The sequence below is a fragment of the Doryrhamphus excisus genome, chromosome 16 (genome assembly GCF_030265055.1).
Source record: "Doryrhamphus excisus isolate RoL2022-K1 chromosome 16, RoL_Dexc_1.0, whole genome shotgun sequence".
Lineage (NCBI taxonomy): Eukaryota > Metazoa > Chordata > Actinopteri > Syngnathiformes > Syngnathidae > Doryrhamphus > Doryrhamphus excisus.
In genome coordinates this window covers 15,290,001-15,301,818 of record NC_080481.1, presented here as the reverse complement: position 1 = coordinate 15,301,818, position 11,818 = coordinate 15,290,001, and the positions used below count along the sequence as shown (strand labels likewise).

Below are 11,818 nucleotides of genomic sequence, written 5' to 3'. Positions count from 1 at the left end.
ACTCTTATTCCTTGTATTTTGCAAACATCAACTGCATAGTTTCTTGAATTCACTCATCCTTGTGCATTTTTGGAGTTCCTGAGACTTAAATGGATTTATGAATAGAATTATAGAGTTGTTCAGGTTCTGTTCCACAAGGTGGCGGTAATGCACAACCAAAAAGCTGCTTGCCGCGGCAAATAAACAACAACAGAAGAAAAAGAAGACTACGAAAAAAAGGGGGGTGGGCTGCTTTTGAAAGGACTTGGCATACGACATCAGCCTGAAGACGTAGCTGGGCAAGTAACCGAACCGGTGTTGAGATTTGCATGCACCCCTTACTTGGACCAGCGTAACTTCTATATGTCTATAGTTCACATGATTTACTTTAAAGACATCCACCTCTTGTGTGGACTTCAACTTTGGAGCAAAATAGTTCCCATATTGGAAATATGGGGTGCATGCATTTTACGGCAGGGCGGATTTTTGACCTGCCGAGATTTACATGCACCCCCTACTTGGACTAAGTTAACTTATATATGTTTATAGTTCACATGATTTACTTTAAAGACGTCCACTTGTCATGTGGACTTAATCTTTGGACCAAAAAAAGTTCCCATATTGGAAATACGGGGTGCATGCATTTTACGGCAGGACGGATTTTGTGTTCCTGTCGTAATTTGCTTGCACTAGCGTAATTTACCGGGCGTTTTCACTGGGTAAGTCGTTGTTTTCCTGGCGCTAAATTGTTATACTTAATACTTACTTAAAGTTGTACGTACTTATTGCATGTTTAAAACATAAAAAAACTTTAGTAAAATAGCATGCAGTGGATGAACAAACGAAACAACAAAACATGGCCGCGTACCTGGCACGGGAGGGGCTGAAGCACGTGCCCATGCCCATTTTGCACCTGATGCCCACAAAGTGTTTGTGTGTTTTTGCGCGCGCGACCCCCTTTGAACTTTGAACTTTGAATCTTGAACCTGGTCCTCCAAAAGTCTCTGCACGTGCAGCAACCATTTTGACGCCTTTTGCCATTGTTTCAGGGGGTAAACCAGTCAAAAGTCTGTACCTGCCTCATTTCTACCACACACACAGTTTAAATCTATAAAACTAACCATCATTTTTTTCAATTCTCCAAGTTTGTTGTCCAAAGTTTATTTAAACTTTTGTTGGTGGACACTCTCATCCGCCACTATACATTCACTGCTACTCTCTTTTGAAGGCAGAATCTGGACATTTGGAGACAATGATGGCCATCAGGTTTGAGAGCAGCACGGGACCCTGTCGCTCTGTGGAGAGAACCGTTCAAGAAGAATCTGGTAATAATTGGTTTACCACATTCATGGCATCATTCGCAACAAACTCATTTAATGTGATCATGTATTTTTCTTATATTATAGACGAAAAGGGGAACTTTGACCCGGATAAACTTTGCCAGTGCCCTTTCGATAAGAACCACCAGATCCGTGCTTGTCGCCTCGCTTACCACATTTTAAAATGCAAGAAGGTGAGTGGGGAGGGAATGAAATGAGTTTTTCCACGGTGTATTCCCCTCAGGTTCAAGTTGCGGGCATACAAAATGTTTAAAATATACTACAACCCCTTTTTGTTGTGTGCCGCATTGTTACAATAATTGACGAACTAACAATAACCTAAGTTGATAGTACTGGTTATATACAAGCACACTCATTCCTTTTTAGATTGAATGCATACATTATCATGTTTGAAGATCATGCTTGAAGGTCATGTTTGAAACCTGCATACACTGCATGCATTTCGACCCTAGAATAGTCGTCCCTTGTAATATCACAGTTCAATTATCGTTTCAGTCAATTCAAATGATAAATGATGACTGTTTTTAAAACACAAGTGATATGTAGAAACTGGGCAGTAATGCCACAAAACATTGACACATTACCTTACAAAACATTACCTTAAAGCGGCATGAAGTAGATTGAAAAAGTTCTTCTCTGATCCCGTGGTATGTTTTTGGCTTGAGTTTAGATTAAATCCATTCCTGTCTAGGCCCTGCAGCATAGGAGTTGCAATGTAGTGTAAACAACGAATAGTAGTAAAGTGAGGAGTGTCAAGCGTATTTAGAAAATCAGAAACAGGTTTTCTGTGCTTCAATTTATTTAAAATCAATCATACATTGAAGAAATTGATTCAAAGTGGTCGGGTCTGGAACCAATTTACAGCAGTGCTGCTCTGCTGCTTTTTGTTGCATTTTGCATCCAGTTTTAGTTTTGTGTTTAGTCTCTGCATGTCATACATGCACCAAAAAAAAAATCATATTTCAGTTTGGTACATAATTTCCTGTCAGTTGAGGTCTGCATCTACCCGCTTTTTGTGAATTATACTTGGTAGTCTATGCACAGCTAACTGTATGTTTACGACTCTTGTTTTACTGATGCAGAACCATCCAGAACTGGCCAAGCAGCTCAGAACCTGCCCCTTCAATGCTTGCCACCTGGTTCCAAGGGATCAGGTGGCCAGCCATACTGACACATGTCCTGACAAAATTTCAATGGGCACAGAGAATGGTGAGATGACTCCTCCACTCGTCTTCATGTGCTTCTGAATTGTCTGCGGTTCTGCCAATAGGCGGTGTTGAAAAATCGAGAAAATGGGAGGTTCCAGTCACGTCACAAATCGCCACAGACATGACTGAAGACTGGGAAAAGGGTGAGTTTTATGTTTTCAAAAGGGCGCCTCCATCCACAAACTCTAAATTGTAGACAAAATATAGCACGTAAAACATATTTTTTTGGATTGTTCATTGACCAGGTAAACTTTGCTACTTGTTTTGCAGAGATTGATGATGCAGCAGTTCCTTTTATTTGGGGTGACGATACTCAGGGGTAAGTACGAGTATTACATGCTTCGAGTATTAGTTATATTTGTCGGCTGACAGCAATCGGGCAAATTTTAGCTCCTAGTATTATGCTTTTTACTTTCGGGAATGGTGTGAGAGACAGCCGTTCCTCTTATTCCTGAATTGTCACAAGTCTCTTTCGTCATGTCATTGTGTTTAAAACTTCCTTCTCTATCTAGATCAGAAGCCAAAATGACCAACAGTGTTGCTTCAAAGTTCCGTTTACCCACGTCACTCCCATGGTAGATACAATCCTTTGGACAAAAATCCACTTTACACATGATGGTTGCCATTCGGGTCATTGCTGTTTTTTTTTAAATCATGTTTGGTTTTAATTGTTAAAAGCAGCTTTAGCTTTTCAGTTTTTAAATGTCATAATGTTGTGCCTTTTCTTTTTTTAAATAAACTGTTTGCACGGAATGGTTTTGTAATGAGGCATTTTTATTTTTACTTTGGCACAAGTGAACCTTATTTCTACAAATGTTATGTCATTCGATGACCGCTAGATGGCAACCCAGTTTTTATTCGTAAGTCAGCAGGTGCCATAGTTGGTACTAGATAGTGACAACATGAAGGACAAACACAAGTGTTAAATTACACATTTGCTACATCTACCTGCCCCTGTATAATCTTGTCTTAAGCAACTAGTTGGCATCAAGCAGTGAAAACATTTATGAAAATTGCATCAAGTAGAATGAATTATGGCGCAATACTTTAAAATCTATACCAGCGCATAGGAAGCACAGAATGGCAGTCTTTCTAATACTTCAGGTTTTTGTGCAATAATTACAGCAGCTGCTGCTTCCTATCCAGTTCTTCCAACACCCTCCTTTCCTCGACAGCGACCTCAGGCGCCATGATGACTGGGCTGGGGTCTTCAGGGGTCTCTGTTCCATCTGCTTTAGCAAACAAAATCACATATAAATATTCTGCACCGGACATTAATGAACAAGTTTTGTTTTTAATATTGCACAGTTAATATAATTTCCACTGTACCTTCACTTTTCCAATTGTGTGACGAGTCAAAATAATCGCGAATACTGAAAGAGAAGAACAATTTGCATTTAAATAGAACCCTTTTCATCTCAGTTGCTGCATTTGTAAGTGTTGTATATGATACTGGGCTACAACTGCCAAACACTATCACTGTATTGGACACGATTTGTACACTTTCATATTTAACACATTTTAGAATGGTTTGCCATGGTAGTGGAGTTGTGTGTGTTTTGCAGAAGGCCTTATCAAACCAATAGCAGAGCTGGCTGGCTATTAATTTAACAAATTGAAGGGGGGCGTTTAATCATAGTCATATTATTCTACTTCAGCCATTAAATACAGTATGTCTATCATATTTTACTGCTATAGAATGCTGTGCCCAAGCGGTCCAGGGTGTGCTCCTCTCGTACAAAGTCATCTGGAATAGGCTCCAGCATACCCCCCACGACCCTAATGAGGACAAGCGGCATAAAAGATGGCTGGAGAACCACTGTTGATGCGTTTTGTAGCAACATTGTCTTTGTCACAAGCTTTTCCTTACTGTTAGAATTCTTTCATTCATTTTCTACCGCTTTTTCCTCACAAGGGTCGCGGGGGTGCTGGAGCCTATCCCAGCTGTCTTGGGGCGAGAAGCGGGGTACAGCCTGGACTGGTGGCCAGCCAATCACAGGGCACAGACAAACAACCATTCACACTCACATTCATACCTATGGACAATTTGGAGTCGCCAATTAACCTAGCATGTTTTTGGAATGTGGGAGGAAACCGGAGTACCCGGAAAAAAACCCATGCATGTACAGGGAGAACATGCAAACTCCACGCAGAGATAGCCGAGGGTGGAATTGAACCCTGGTCTCCTAGCTGTGAGGTCTGCGCGCTAACCACTCGACCACCGTGACACCATCTCCGAATGAGTTACAGTGAAACAGCGGTGCTAAGCTGAAGGTTTGGACATAACCTGGTCCTGACAGGGTTCCCATGGTTATACAGTATAGCTGCTTTAAAGGAGAGCTACCTTTGTTGAATATTATTTTTACTTTATGGAAAACGCAGAGTGACATTGTGTCCTACAGGAGGAAAAGGCCAATCTTGCATTGGAGTTGCACGCTGTTGTGCTTCTTGACAGATGGAAAAGGTCATAGGTGAATTTCAGTCAAGGGAAAATGAAAACGGACACCTGCCCTTTGCCTATTTTGACCGTCCTCTCCCACCACTGGATAACTGGCATTCTGAGGGGTGTGTACTCTGCATGGCTCCCTAACACTATTATTTGTTAACAGTACAGCATGGCTAATGTCATCTCTATGAAAGCTTTGTACCTTGCTTGGACTTGTGCTGCCATTATTGTTTGTTGACAGCCTGCTTGACTTGAAACCTGATGTTCTTCCTATTCTAATTGCAGCCTCCAGGCAGCAACACTGAACAGGCAATGAATGGCCATTTTGACATTAGCAGTCCACAGATGGAAACACAACTCAAACATTACAGATTATGCTTTACATATTTTATTTTTTTTTATCATTGTAGTTGTCTGACTTGGATGTGTGCTTCTGCCACATCTCCCTGTCCTTTACGGCGTACATGGAGCTCTGGGATTGATGGTAATAGTAAGGGTTTTATTTCATTTGAACATGCATCAGATTACAATTGAATGCATCACACAATCAGTTCACAGTTCCACGTGTCCAAAAAAGATTAAAGACACACCTTTTTAATCAGGCTTTTAACTAATATTTTTTAACTTATGTTTTTATCTTTTTTAGTCCTATTTTATGCTCTTAGTCTTCAGCTTTTAACTCCAGTGTTTTGTTTTTATCTTTTTAGTCCTATTTTATGCTCTTGGTCTTCAGCTTTTAACTCCAGTGTTTTGTTTTTATCTTTTTTAGTCCTATTTTATGCTCTTAGTCTTCAGCTTTTAACTCCAGTGTTATGTTTTTATCTTTTTAGTCCTATTTTATGCTCTTAGTCTTCAGTTTTTAACTCCAGTGTTTCCTCAGGGGGGGTCCTCCACACTGGGGGCTGTGTCGGGTCTGCTGAGGGGGTGCCATCCTTGGGTCCCTTCGACCCGGCCGGCTGGGAGTTCCTCCCTTTAATGTGGGGGTCCGCCCGTTTGTCGGAGTCGGGGGGCCCGGGTGCTGGTCCCCCGATGACACGGCCTGCAGCTCCTCCCAGTGTGGACGGCACCAAAGGTGCCATGCCATGTCTCCCTATTGTGTGTGATAGTGTGTGTGAATGTGTGTGTGTGTGTCTAGTATGGAGGGTGGGAAGGAGGGGCATTTTTTTTGTTTTTGTTTTTTCCTTTTAATTGTGGTAATTGTTTTAATTCTGTAAAGCACTTTGCGTTGCATGTCTTTGCAGGAAAAGTGCTATACAAATAAAGTTGATTTGATTTGAAAAGGAGTAGGAAGAAGCAAAGCTTATTAAATCCTACCCCTCCATCTGGTACTTTTACAATCAGTAACTGTTACATTTGTTCACTTCCTGCTTTCCATAATACAGTTTAAGGTTTTTTTTTTGTTTTTTTTAAATAATGTACCGAAGTACGAGGTGATAGCTTGACTTAAATGAAATTTTGAGAGTCAATCACAAGTTCTACTCATCAGTCTGTCCTGGTTTGTGTTTTTGTTGACATGTACTTTCTGGTTGCCGTGTTCATGCCTTTTAGGATTGACGTGTTTAATTCAAATGATAGGGATTTACCTGTATTCTCTGGGGGGTCTCAGGATTCCTCTGATTTCTTGCACCTCACTGTTGATCACCTCTGTGTCGTCATCATCATCATCATAGGCCAGAATCAGTGTCACCATATAGTTCATATGGGCGTTATTGGCCCAGAAATCGCCCTCGGTGGTTTCATAGCGAACAACAAACTCAATACGAGACCCGTGAGTGATAAAAGGGGGTGCAAATGACAGCTTGAAGGAGAATTTATCAGTGTCCCCATCATGGGAGCCATGGACATACTCTGCAGGGTGATCAAAATACGTGGCCCAGTTGTCCATAGTGGACCTGATGTAGACTGCCTTGTGGAAGGAGATGTTGAGGACTCGGACAAGGCCACAGAAGGCAAGAGGCTCATCCTCCACAGGACTTATAAGCTCTATAGCTACTTTATGTGCACGCACATCCTGCAGCAACGCTTCTCCACTGGGGGGCTCAAAGTCCGGATGCACATGGAACACGGGTTCTCGTTCATACTTTCCATACTTTGCCCGTTCTTCCTCCCACTTTGCAGAGTCTTCTTCGTCGTCCGAGTCGAAGTTGAAAAACTCCCTGACGTCAACCAGATCTCCACCTGTTGTATCGGCGAATGAGACTCTTTTCCCAGGGGAGAGACCCGCCTGGATGCGCAGGTACTCGGCAGTCTCGTCGTGGATGGACGCGCCTCGCTTCCTGGGGACCGGGGAGCATCTTGGGATCAGGCGGACATCTTCCTCCTCCTCTTCTTCCTCCTCCTCATCTTCTTCATCATCGTCGTTGTCACCGTCATCCTCTGCTGACCTGCCACGTCTGATGGGAATAAAAAGACCCTCTTGGTTTGGTATGGTTAAAAAGGACATTTCTGCTGCGTGGTGCAATGACTCCAAATGAAGAAGAAAATGACAAGCGGAGGCACCGCTACCCGTGCATTACGTACGGTCTCCTCGGTTAACGTGTGGCGTTAAATGTCACGCATGGGAAACATGTCCTGCCAGCCCTTGTGATCGTGTATCCTCTGCTAAAACATCACACATCGGCCGCTGTCCGGGGGACTAATTTTAGCCCTGACCTACTGGGCTCCCCATATTCCAAATGTGTCTCCAAGTTGGTATGATCCTGCCCCCTTGTTGCGTTTGGTTTAGGCTGGCTCCAAGCCCAAATTAAATGGATATGTGCCGTTCGTCATATTCATTTAAATGTGACGCCGGGTGATTATTGCAGTTGGACATCAATTCACTTGCACCATTTAAACCCAATTATATTAACGCTAAAATATCTTCAGAGAACACGGAAATAAATACATAAGTGCATAATAATTTTCAACGGGGAAGCCTTCACCCAGGTATTTACATCCAAACGCCATGCATTTTTAATTAAATGTAAACCTTAGTTGTAAATTACATTGGTACACATTGATATCAGCCAGTAAACACATTCTTGATTCTGATTGGTTCAGAGCTTTTAGCGCGACGTGCTGCAACCAATGGGAATATTGTTTCTCTCTACGTTGATACGCGGACAGGAAGCTAAAGGATTAGTCAAACACAAACTAACACAAAGAGCCGCGCGTTGCATTTGAAGGATATTACACGGTAAAGTTTTGTTTTTCCTCATGGCCTCCCCGGACGGTCCAAATTTTGAGCGAAAGTGTAACTCTTAAGGATACACGCTCTGGGTAATATAGCGCTAACTAGCTTACCATAGCTAACTAGCTAGAAGCTAACGTTTCCCGCAGGCCGCGAGCTGCTTCCTGTTTGGTCGTCATTGATGATGTAGGTTACGTCAACAAACCTAGTATAATCACACATTTAGGATTACATATTTTTTTTTATATTCATTTGAGTTACGTTATACGTTCAAATTGATTGTGTTTGTGTGATTGAGCTTGGAGACTAGCTGTTTGGCTAGCTAGCCAACATGAGTGAATTTACGGACAGCAAACAGTCCGCTGACTTGGAATCGAGGAAAAGGTGTCCATTGCCAGACCAGGACGAGGAGTGCTCTGTGCCGAGCAAGTTCTCCAAAGTCGAGGATCCATCTACTAAAGCGCAGGATCAGTCGGAAAGTTGCAAAAATGGAGACTCTGATAGCACTGAAGCAGCTGGGCGAGAGCCGCCGTCAAAACACGAGGAGGAAGCAGATGCCGTGCAAAGAGCTTCGGGTTCAGAAAGTACGCACAACACTGCTTCGACAACTGCCAACAACTCCAATTCTGGTGACCACGAATCTGACAAACCACAGTCTTCAAAGGCTCAAACATCTGCTGATTCCAAGGAGGATGACGCCAGAGAGACCACAGTACCAGATCCCTGCACTCTTTTGGACCAGTCTGATTCAGCGGCCATAGCAGCTGCTGAAGCACTTGCCAGCCTCACAGGAGGAGACGGCGAAGACAGCCGAGAGACTCCATGCTCCTCTGAAAGAGCTAAACAAGTGAAGCAGAGCAATAAAATGAAAAACCGTGGGGACCACCAGGCCCCGACAGCCCACTCAAAAACCCAGGCGGCTGCAGCAGACAGCTCTACATCTATGCACAGCACAGACAGAGATGATGCAGCAGGTGAAGGTGATGAATCTATGTCTGGATCTTCTTCCACACCAAGCTCCTCTTTCCCATCTGAGAATGAGGACAATGAAGATGGTGAGTGCGCCATTGTGTCTGTTAAGATGGCTCCCGAGATGAGACAGTCAGTGGCTCTCCTGGCGCAGGTACAGATGAGACTTGAAGCTCTTGAGAAGAAAAGCGCCTGGCTCCACCAGCGCCTGGAACAGAAAATCAGCCGCATGCGTCGGCCCCATCTTGACCAACGCAGCTCCATCACTAAAACAATCCCTGGGTTCTGGGTGACTGCTGTATCCTTCCACTGAGAGCCACCCCGAGTCAGCACCCTTCACCTTTTATCTTGACTACTTCATGAAAGTAAACATGTTCATGCTTTTCTTTGACTGCGGTTATCAGCTATTGAACCACCCACATCTTTCTGCTCACATCGACGAAACGGATGAAGATGCTCTGAGCTACATGGTTGATCTGGAGGTAGGAGATACACCTCTTAAGGTCTTGATTATTTTGTATGTGATGGTAACATCTAACATTTCACGTGCTTCAGATCGAGACATTCAAGAATCACAAAGTGGGTTTCCGAATCCGTTTTCACTTCAGACGGAACCCATACTTTCAGAACAACATCATCATGAAGGAGCTGCACCTTGGACTTGGAGGTAAAGATAAATACACGGCTTCCTTTGCGCCCACAACTGAGGACCACCAGTACTGATGCAGATTTAGACTTTTGTTATTGATCATGCACTGGCCACAACATGGTCGCATCAGAAGTCTTACCCTAGATAAAGTTTTTTGTATGGAACTATCTTGCCTCCCCAGCCACTGAATTTGCATTTACTATCTGCCCTTTTTCAGAATCTCCCATGTCGATCTCCAACCCCATCCTGTGGAACCGCGGCCATAATCTAACGGCCAACAGTGAACCCAGGAAGATGTCACGTGGCGTCTACCAGACATTTTTCAGCTGGTTCAGTGATCACAGCAACCCTAGTCAAGATGATGTAGCACAGGTATGGCTGACCACAGGTTCACAATATATACATTTCTATGAAATATATTATTGTTATTGCTCTTTGTGTTGAAATATTGCAAAGCTACTGAACTGTATGTTCTTGTCTAGATACTGAAGGACGACCTGTACAGGGATCCCTTGAGATACTACCTCACGCCACTCTGGCAACCAAGAGAGAACGGCAGGTAGGTCACATTCTTAGTGCAATTTTGAATAGCTTCATATTGGAATCAGGCCTCCTCCAAATGATAAAAAGGATACAAATCTACGTATGTGCGACATGAGATGCATTGAGACCATTGAGTCAGGAAATTTCACTCAAAAGCCGAATATCCCTAACCTTTTGTAAGTAGTGTAGGAACTAAAGCGTAATTTGGTACTAAGATCTGCAGTATAAAACCAAACCCAAAAGCTACAGCAATGCATTTCTCATTCATTTTCTAATGCTTAATCCTCACGAGGGTCGCGGGGGTGCTGGAGCCTATCCCAGCTGTCTTCGGGCGAGAGGCAAGATATACCCCATCAAACTGACTACTTCATCTGTTCCCTCAGTGATGCTGGAGGCGATGCCAGAGCTGCTGACGGCAGCAATGGTGATGACTGTGTGGTCATCTCGGATTCAGATGATGATCCTGGCGAGGAAGCAAGCGAGATGGATCAGGGCCATAATGATGGAGAGGAAGAGGAGGAAAAAGAGGAGGAGGCGCCAAGTGCAGGTAGGTCATACTTTTCCTATGGTATTATTTGACATTAAACATTCTTTAAGTATTCGTAGTGTCATCTGATTTGAAGTTGCATGACCATCATAAGCGGTGAAGTCCGTCAAAAGATCGAGACTATCCTGTCAAGCTAGCTGACTAACTGTACACTAAAAATACTTTTCTTGTCCCCAGAAGGGAGCCAGGAGGAGGACGAGGAGGAAGAGGAGGAAGGTGGCGAAATTGTGATTGATGGTAAGTTTTTATCCCACTTTTACTCATGTTTATATTTGATGTTTTAAGGTGTACGTATATGTGTGTGTGTATATGTATGTGTGTGTGTGTGTATGTGTATATATATATATATATATATATATATATATATATATATATATATATATATATATATATATATATATATATATATATATATATATATATATATATATATATATATATATATGTGTGTGTGTGTGTGTGTGTGTATATATATATGTGTGTGTGTATATGTGTGTGTATATATATATATATATATGTATATATATATATGTATATGTGTGTATATATATATATGTATATATATATATATATATATATATATGTATATATATATACAGTGAAGAAAATAAGTATTTGAACACCCTGCTATTTTGCTATTTCTCCCACTTAGAAATCATGGAGGGGTCTGAAATTTTCATCGTAGGTGCATGTCCACTGTGAGAGAGATAAACTAAAAAGAAAAATCCAGAAATCACAATGCATGATTTTTTAACAATTTATTTGTGTGATACAGCTGCAAATAAGTATTTGAACACCTGAGAAAATGAATGTTAATATTTGGTACAGTAGCCTTTGTTTGCTATTACAGAGGTCAAACGTTTCCTGTAGTTTTTCACCAGGTTTGCACACACTGCAGGAGGGATCTTGGCCCACTCCTCCACACAGATCTTCTCTAGATCAGTCAGGTTTCTGGGCTGTCGCTGAGA

The 11,818-nt window shown here is 42.4% G+C and overlaps 3 protein-coding genes across 9 annotated transcripts in view; 2 read left to right on the top strand and 1 right to left on the bottom strand.

Moving 5' to 3' along the window:
* Positions 1-143: 143 nt before the first annotated feature.
* On the top strand, positions 144-3,280 carry zgc:56699 (uncharacterized protein LOC405758 homolog). Of its 5 annotated transcripts, none has more exons than XM_058051068.1 (7): positions 144-278; positions 1,212-1,304; positions 1,386-1,492; positions 2,402-2,528; positions 2,590-2,670; positions 2,798-2,846; positions 3,040-3,280. In XM_058051068.1, the coding sequence occupies exons 2-7, from the start codon at positions 1,232-1,234 to the stop codon at positions 3,104-3,106; spliced, it is 504 nt and encodes a 167-aa protein (XP_057907051.1). In that variant the 5' UTR covers positions 144-278; positions 1,212-1,231; the 3' UTR covers positions 3,107-3,280. The 5 variants fall into 5 exon arrangements, with proteins under 5 accessions (XP_057907051.1, XP_057907052.1, XP_057907053.1 ...); XM_058051069.1 differs by having other exon boundaries at positions 214-282; XM_058051070.1 differs by having other exon boundaries at positions 244-344; positions 1,208-1,304.
* si:ch211-167b20.8 (protein phosphatase 1 regulatory subunit 3A) lies at positions 2,165-7,887 on the bottom strand. 2 transcript variants are annotated; one of them, XM_058051064.1, is made up of 3 exons: positions 6,557-7,887; positions 3,857-3,900; positions 2,165-3,759 (listed from the first exon to the last, which is right to left on the bottom strand). In XM_058051064.1, the coding sequence occupies exons 1-3, from the start codon at positions 7,414-7,416 to the stop codon at positions 3,647-3,649; spliced, it is 1,017 nt and encodes a 338-aa protein (XP_057907047.1). In that variant the 5' UTR covers positions 7,417-7,887; the 3' UTR covers positions 2,165-3,646. The 2 variants fall into 2 exon arrangements, with proteins under 2 accessions (XP_057907047.1, XP_057907048.1); XM_058051065.1 differs by having other exon boundaries at positions 2,165-3,756.
* A 114-nt stretch (positions 7,888-8,001) lies between these two features.
* tspy (testis specific protein Y-linked) overlaps positions 8,002-11,818 on the top strand; it is a 10,969-nt gene continuing 7,152 nt past the window's right edge. Inside the window, exons 1-7 of one of the 2 annotated variants that reach the window (XM_058051061.1) lie at positions 8,002-9,409; positions 9,516-9,593; positions 9,667-9,778; positions 9,978-10,132; positions 10,243-10,319; positions 10,687-10,850; positions 11,028-11,087. In XM_058051061.1, coding sequence (XP_057907044.1) covers positions 8,474-9,409; positions 9,516-9,593; positions 9,667-9,778; positions 9,978-10,132; positions 10,243-10,319; positions 10,687-10,850; positions 11,028-11,087 — 1,582 coding nt within the window. In that variant the 5' untranslated portion in view covers positions 8,002-8,473. The remainder of the gene's footprint in view (positions 9,410-9,515; positions 9,594-9,666; positions 9,779-9,977; positions 10,133-10,242; positions 10,320-10,686; positions 10,851-11,027; positions 11,088-11,818) is intronic. The other variant, XM_058051060.1, reaches the window with a different exon arrangement.

Coding starts and splice junctions, on each gene's coding strand:
- zgc:56699 (XM_058051068.1), top strand. CDS start 1,232: ATGATGGCCATCAGGTTTGAGAGCAGCACGGGACCCTGTCGCTCTGTG. Junction 2,529..2,589: donor TTCAATGGGCACAGAGAATG/GTGAGATGACTC, acceptor TTCTGCCAATAG/GCGGTGTTGAAAAATCGAGA. Junction 2,671..2,797: donor GACTGAAGACTGGGAAAAGG/GTGAGTTTTATG, acceptor CTTGTTTTGCAG/AGATTGATGATGCAGCAGTT.
- si:ch211-167b20.8 (XM_058051064.1), bottom strand. CDS start 7,416: ATGTCCTTTTTAACCATACCAAACCAAGAGGGTCTTTTTATTCCCATC. Junction 3,901..6,556: donor AGACCCCCCAGAGAATACAG/GTAAATCCCTAT, acceptor CTTCTCTTTCAG/TATTCGCGATTATTTTGACT. Junction 3,760..3,856: donor ACACAATTGGAAAAGTGAAG/GTACAGTGGAAA, acceptor TGTTTGCTAAAG/CAGATGGAACAGAGACCCCT.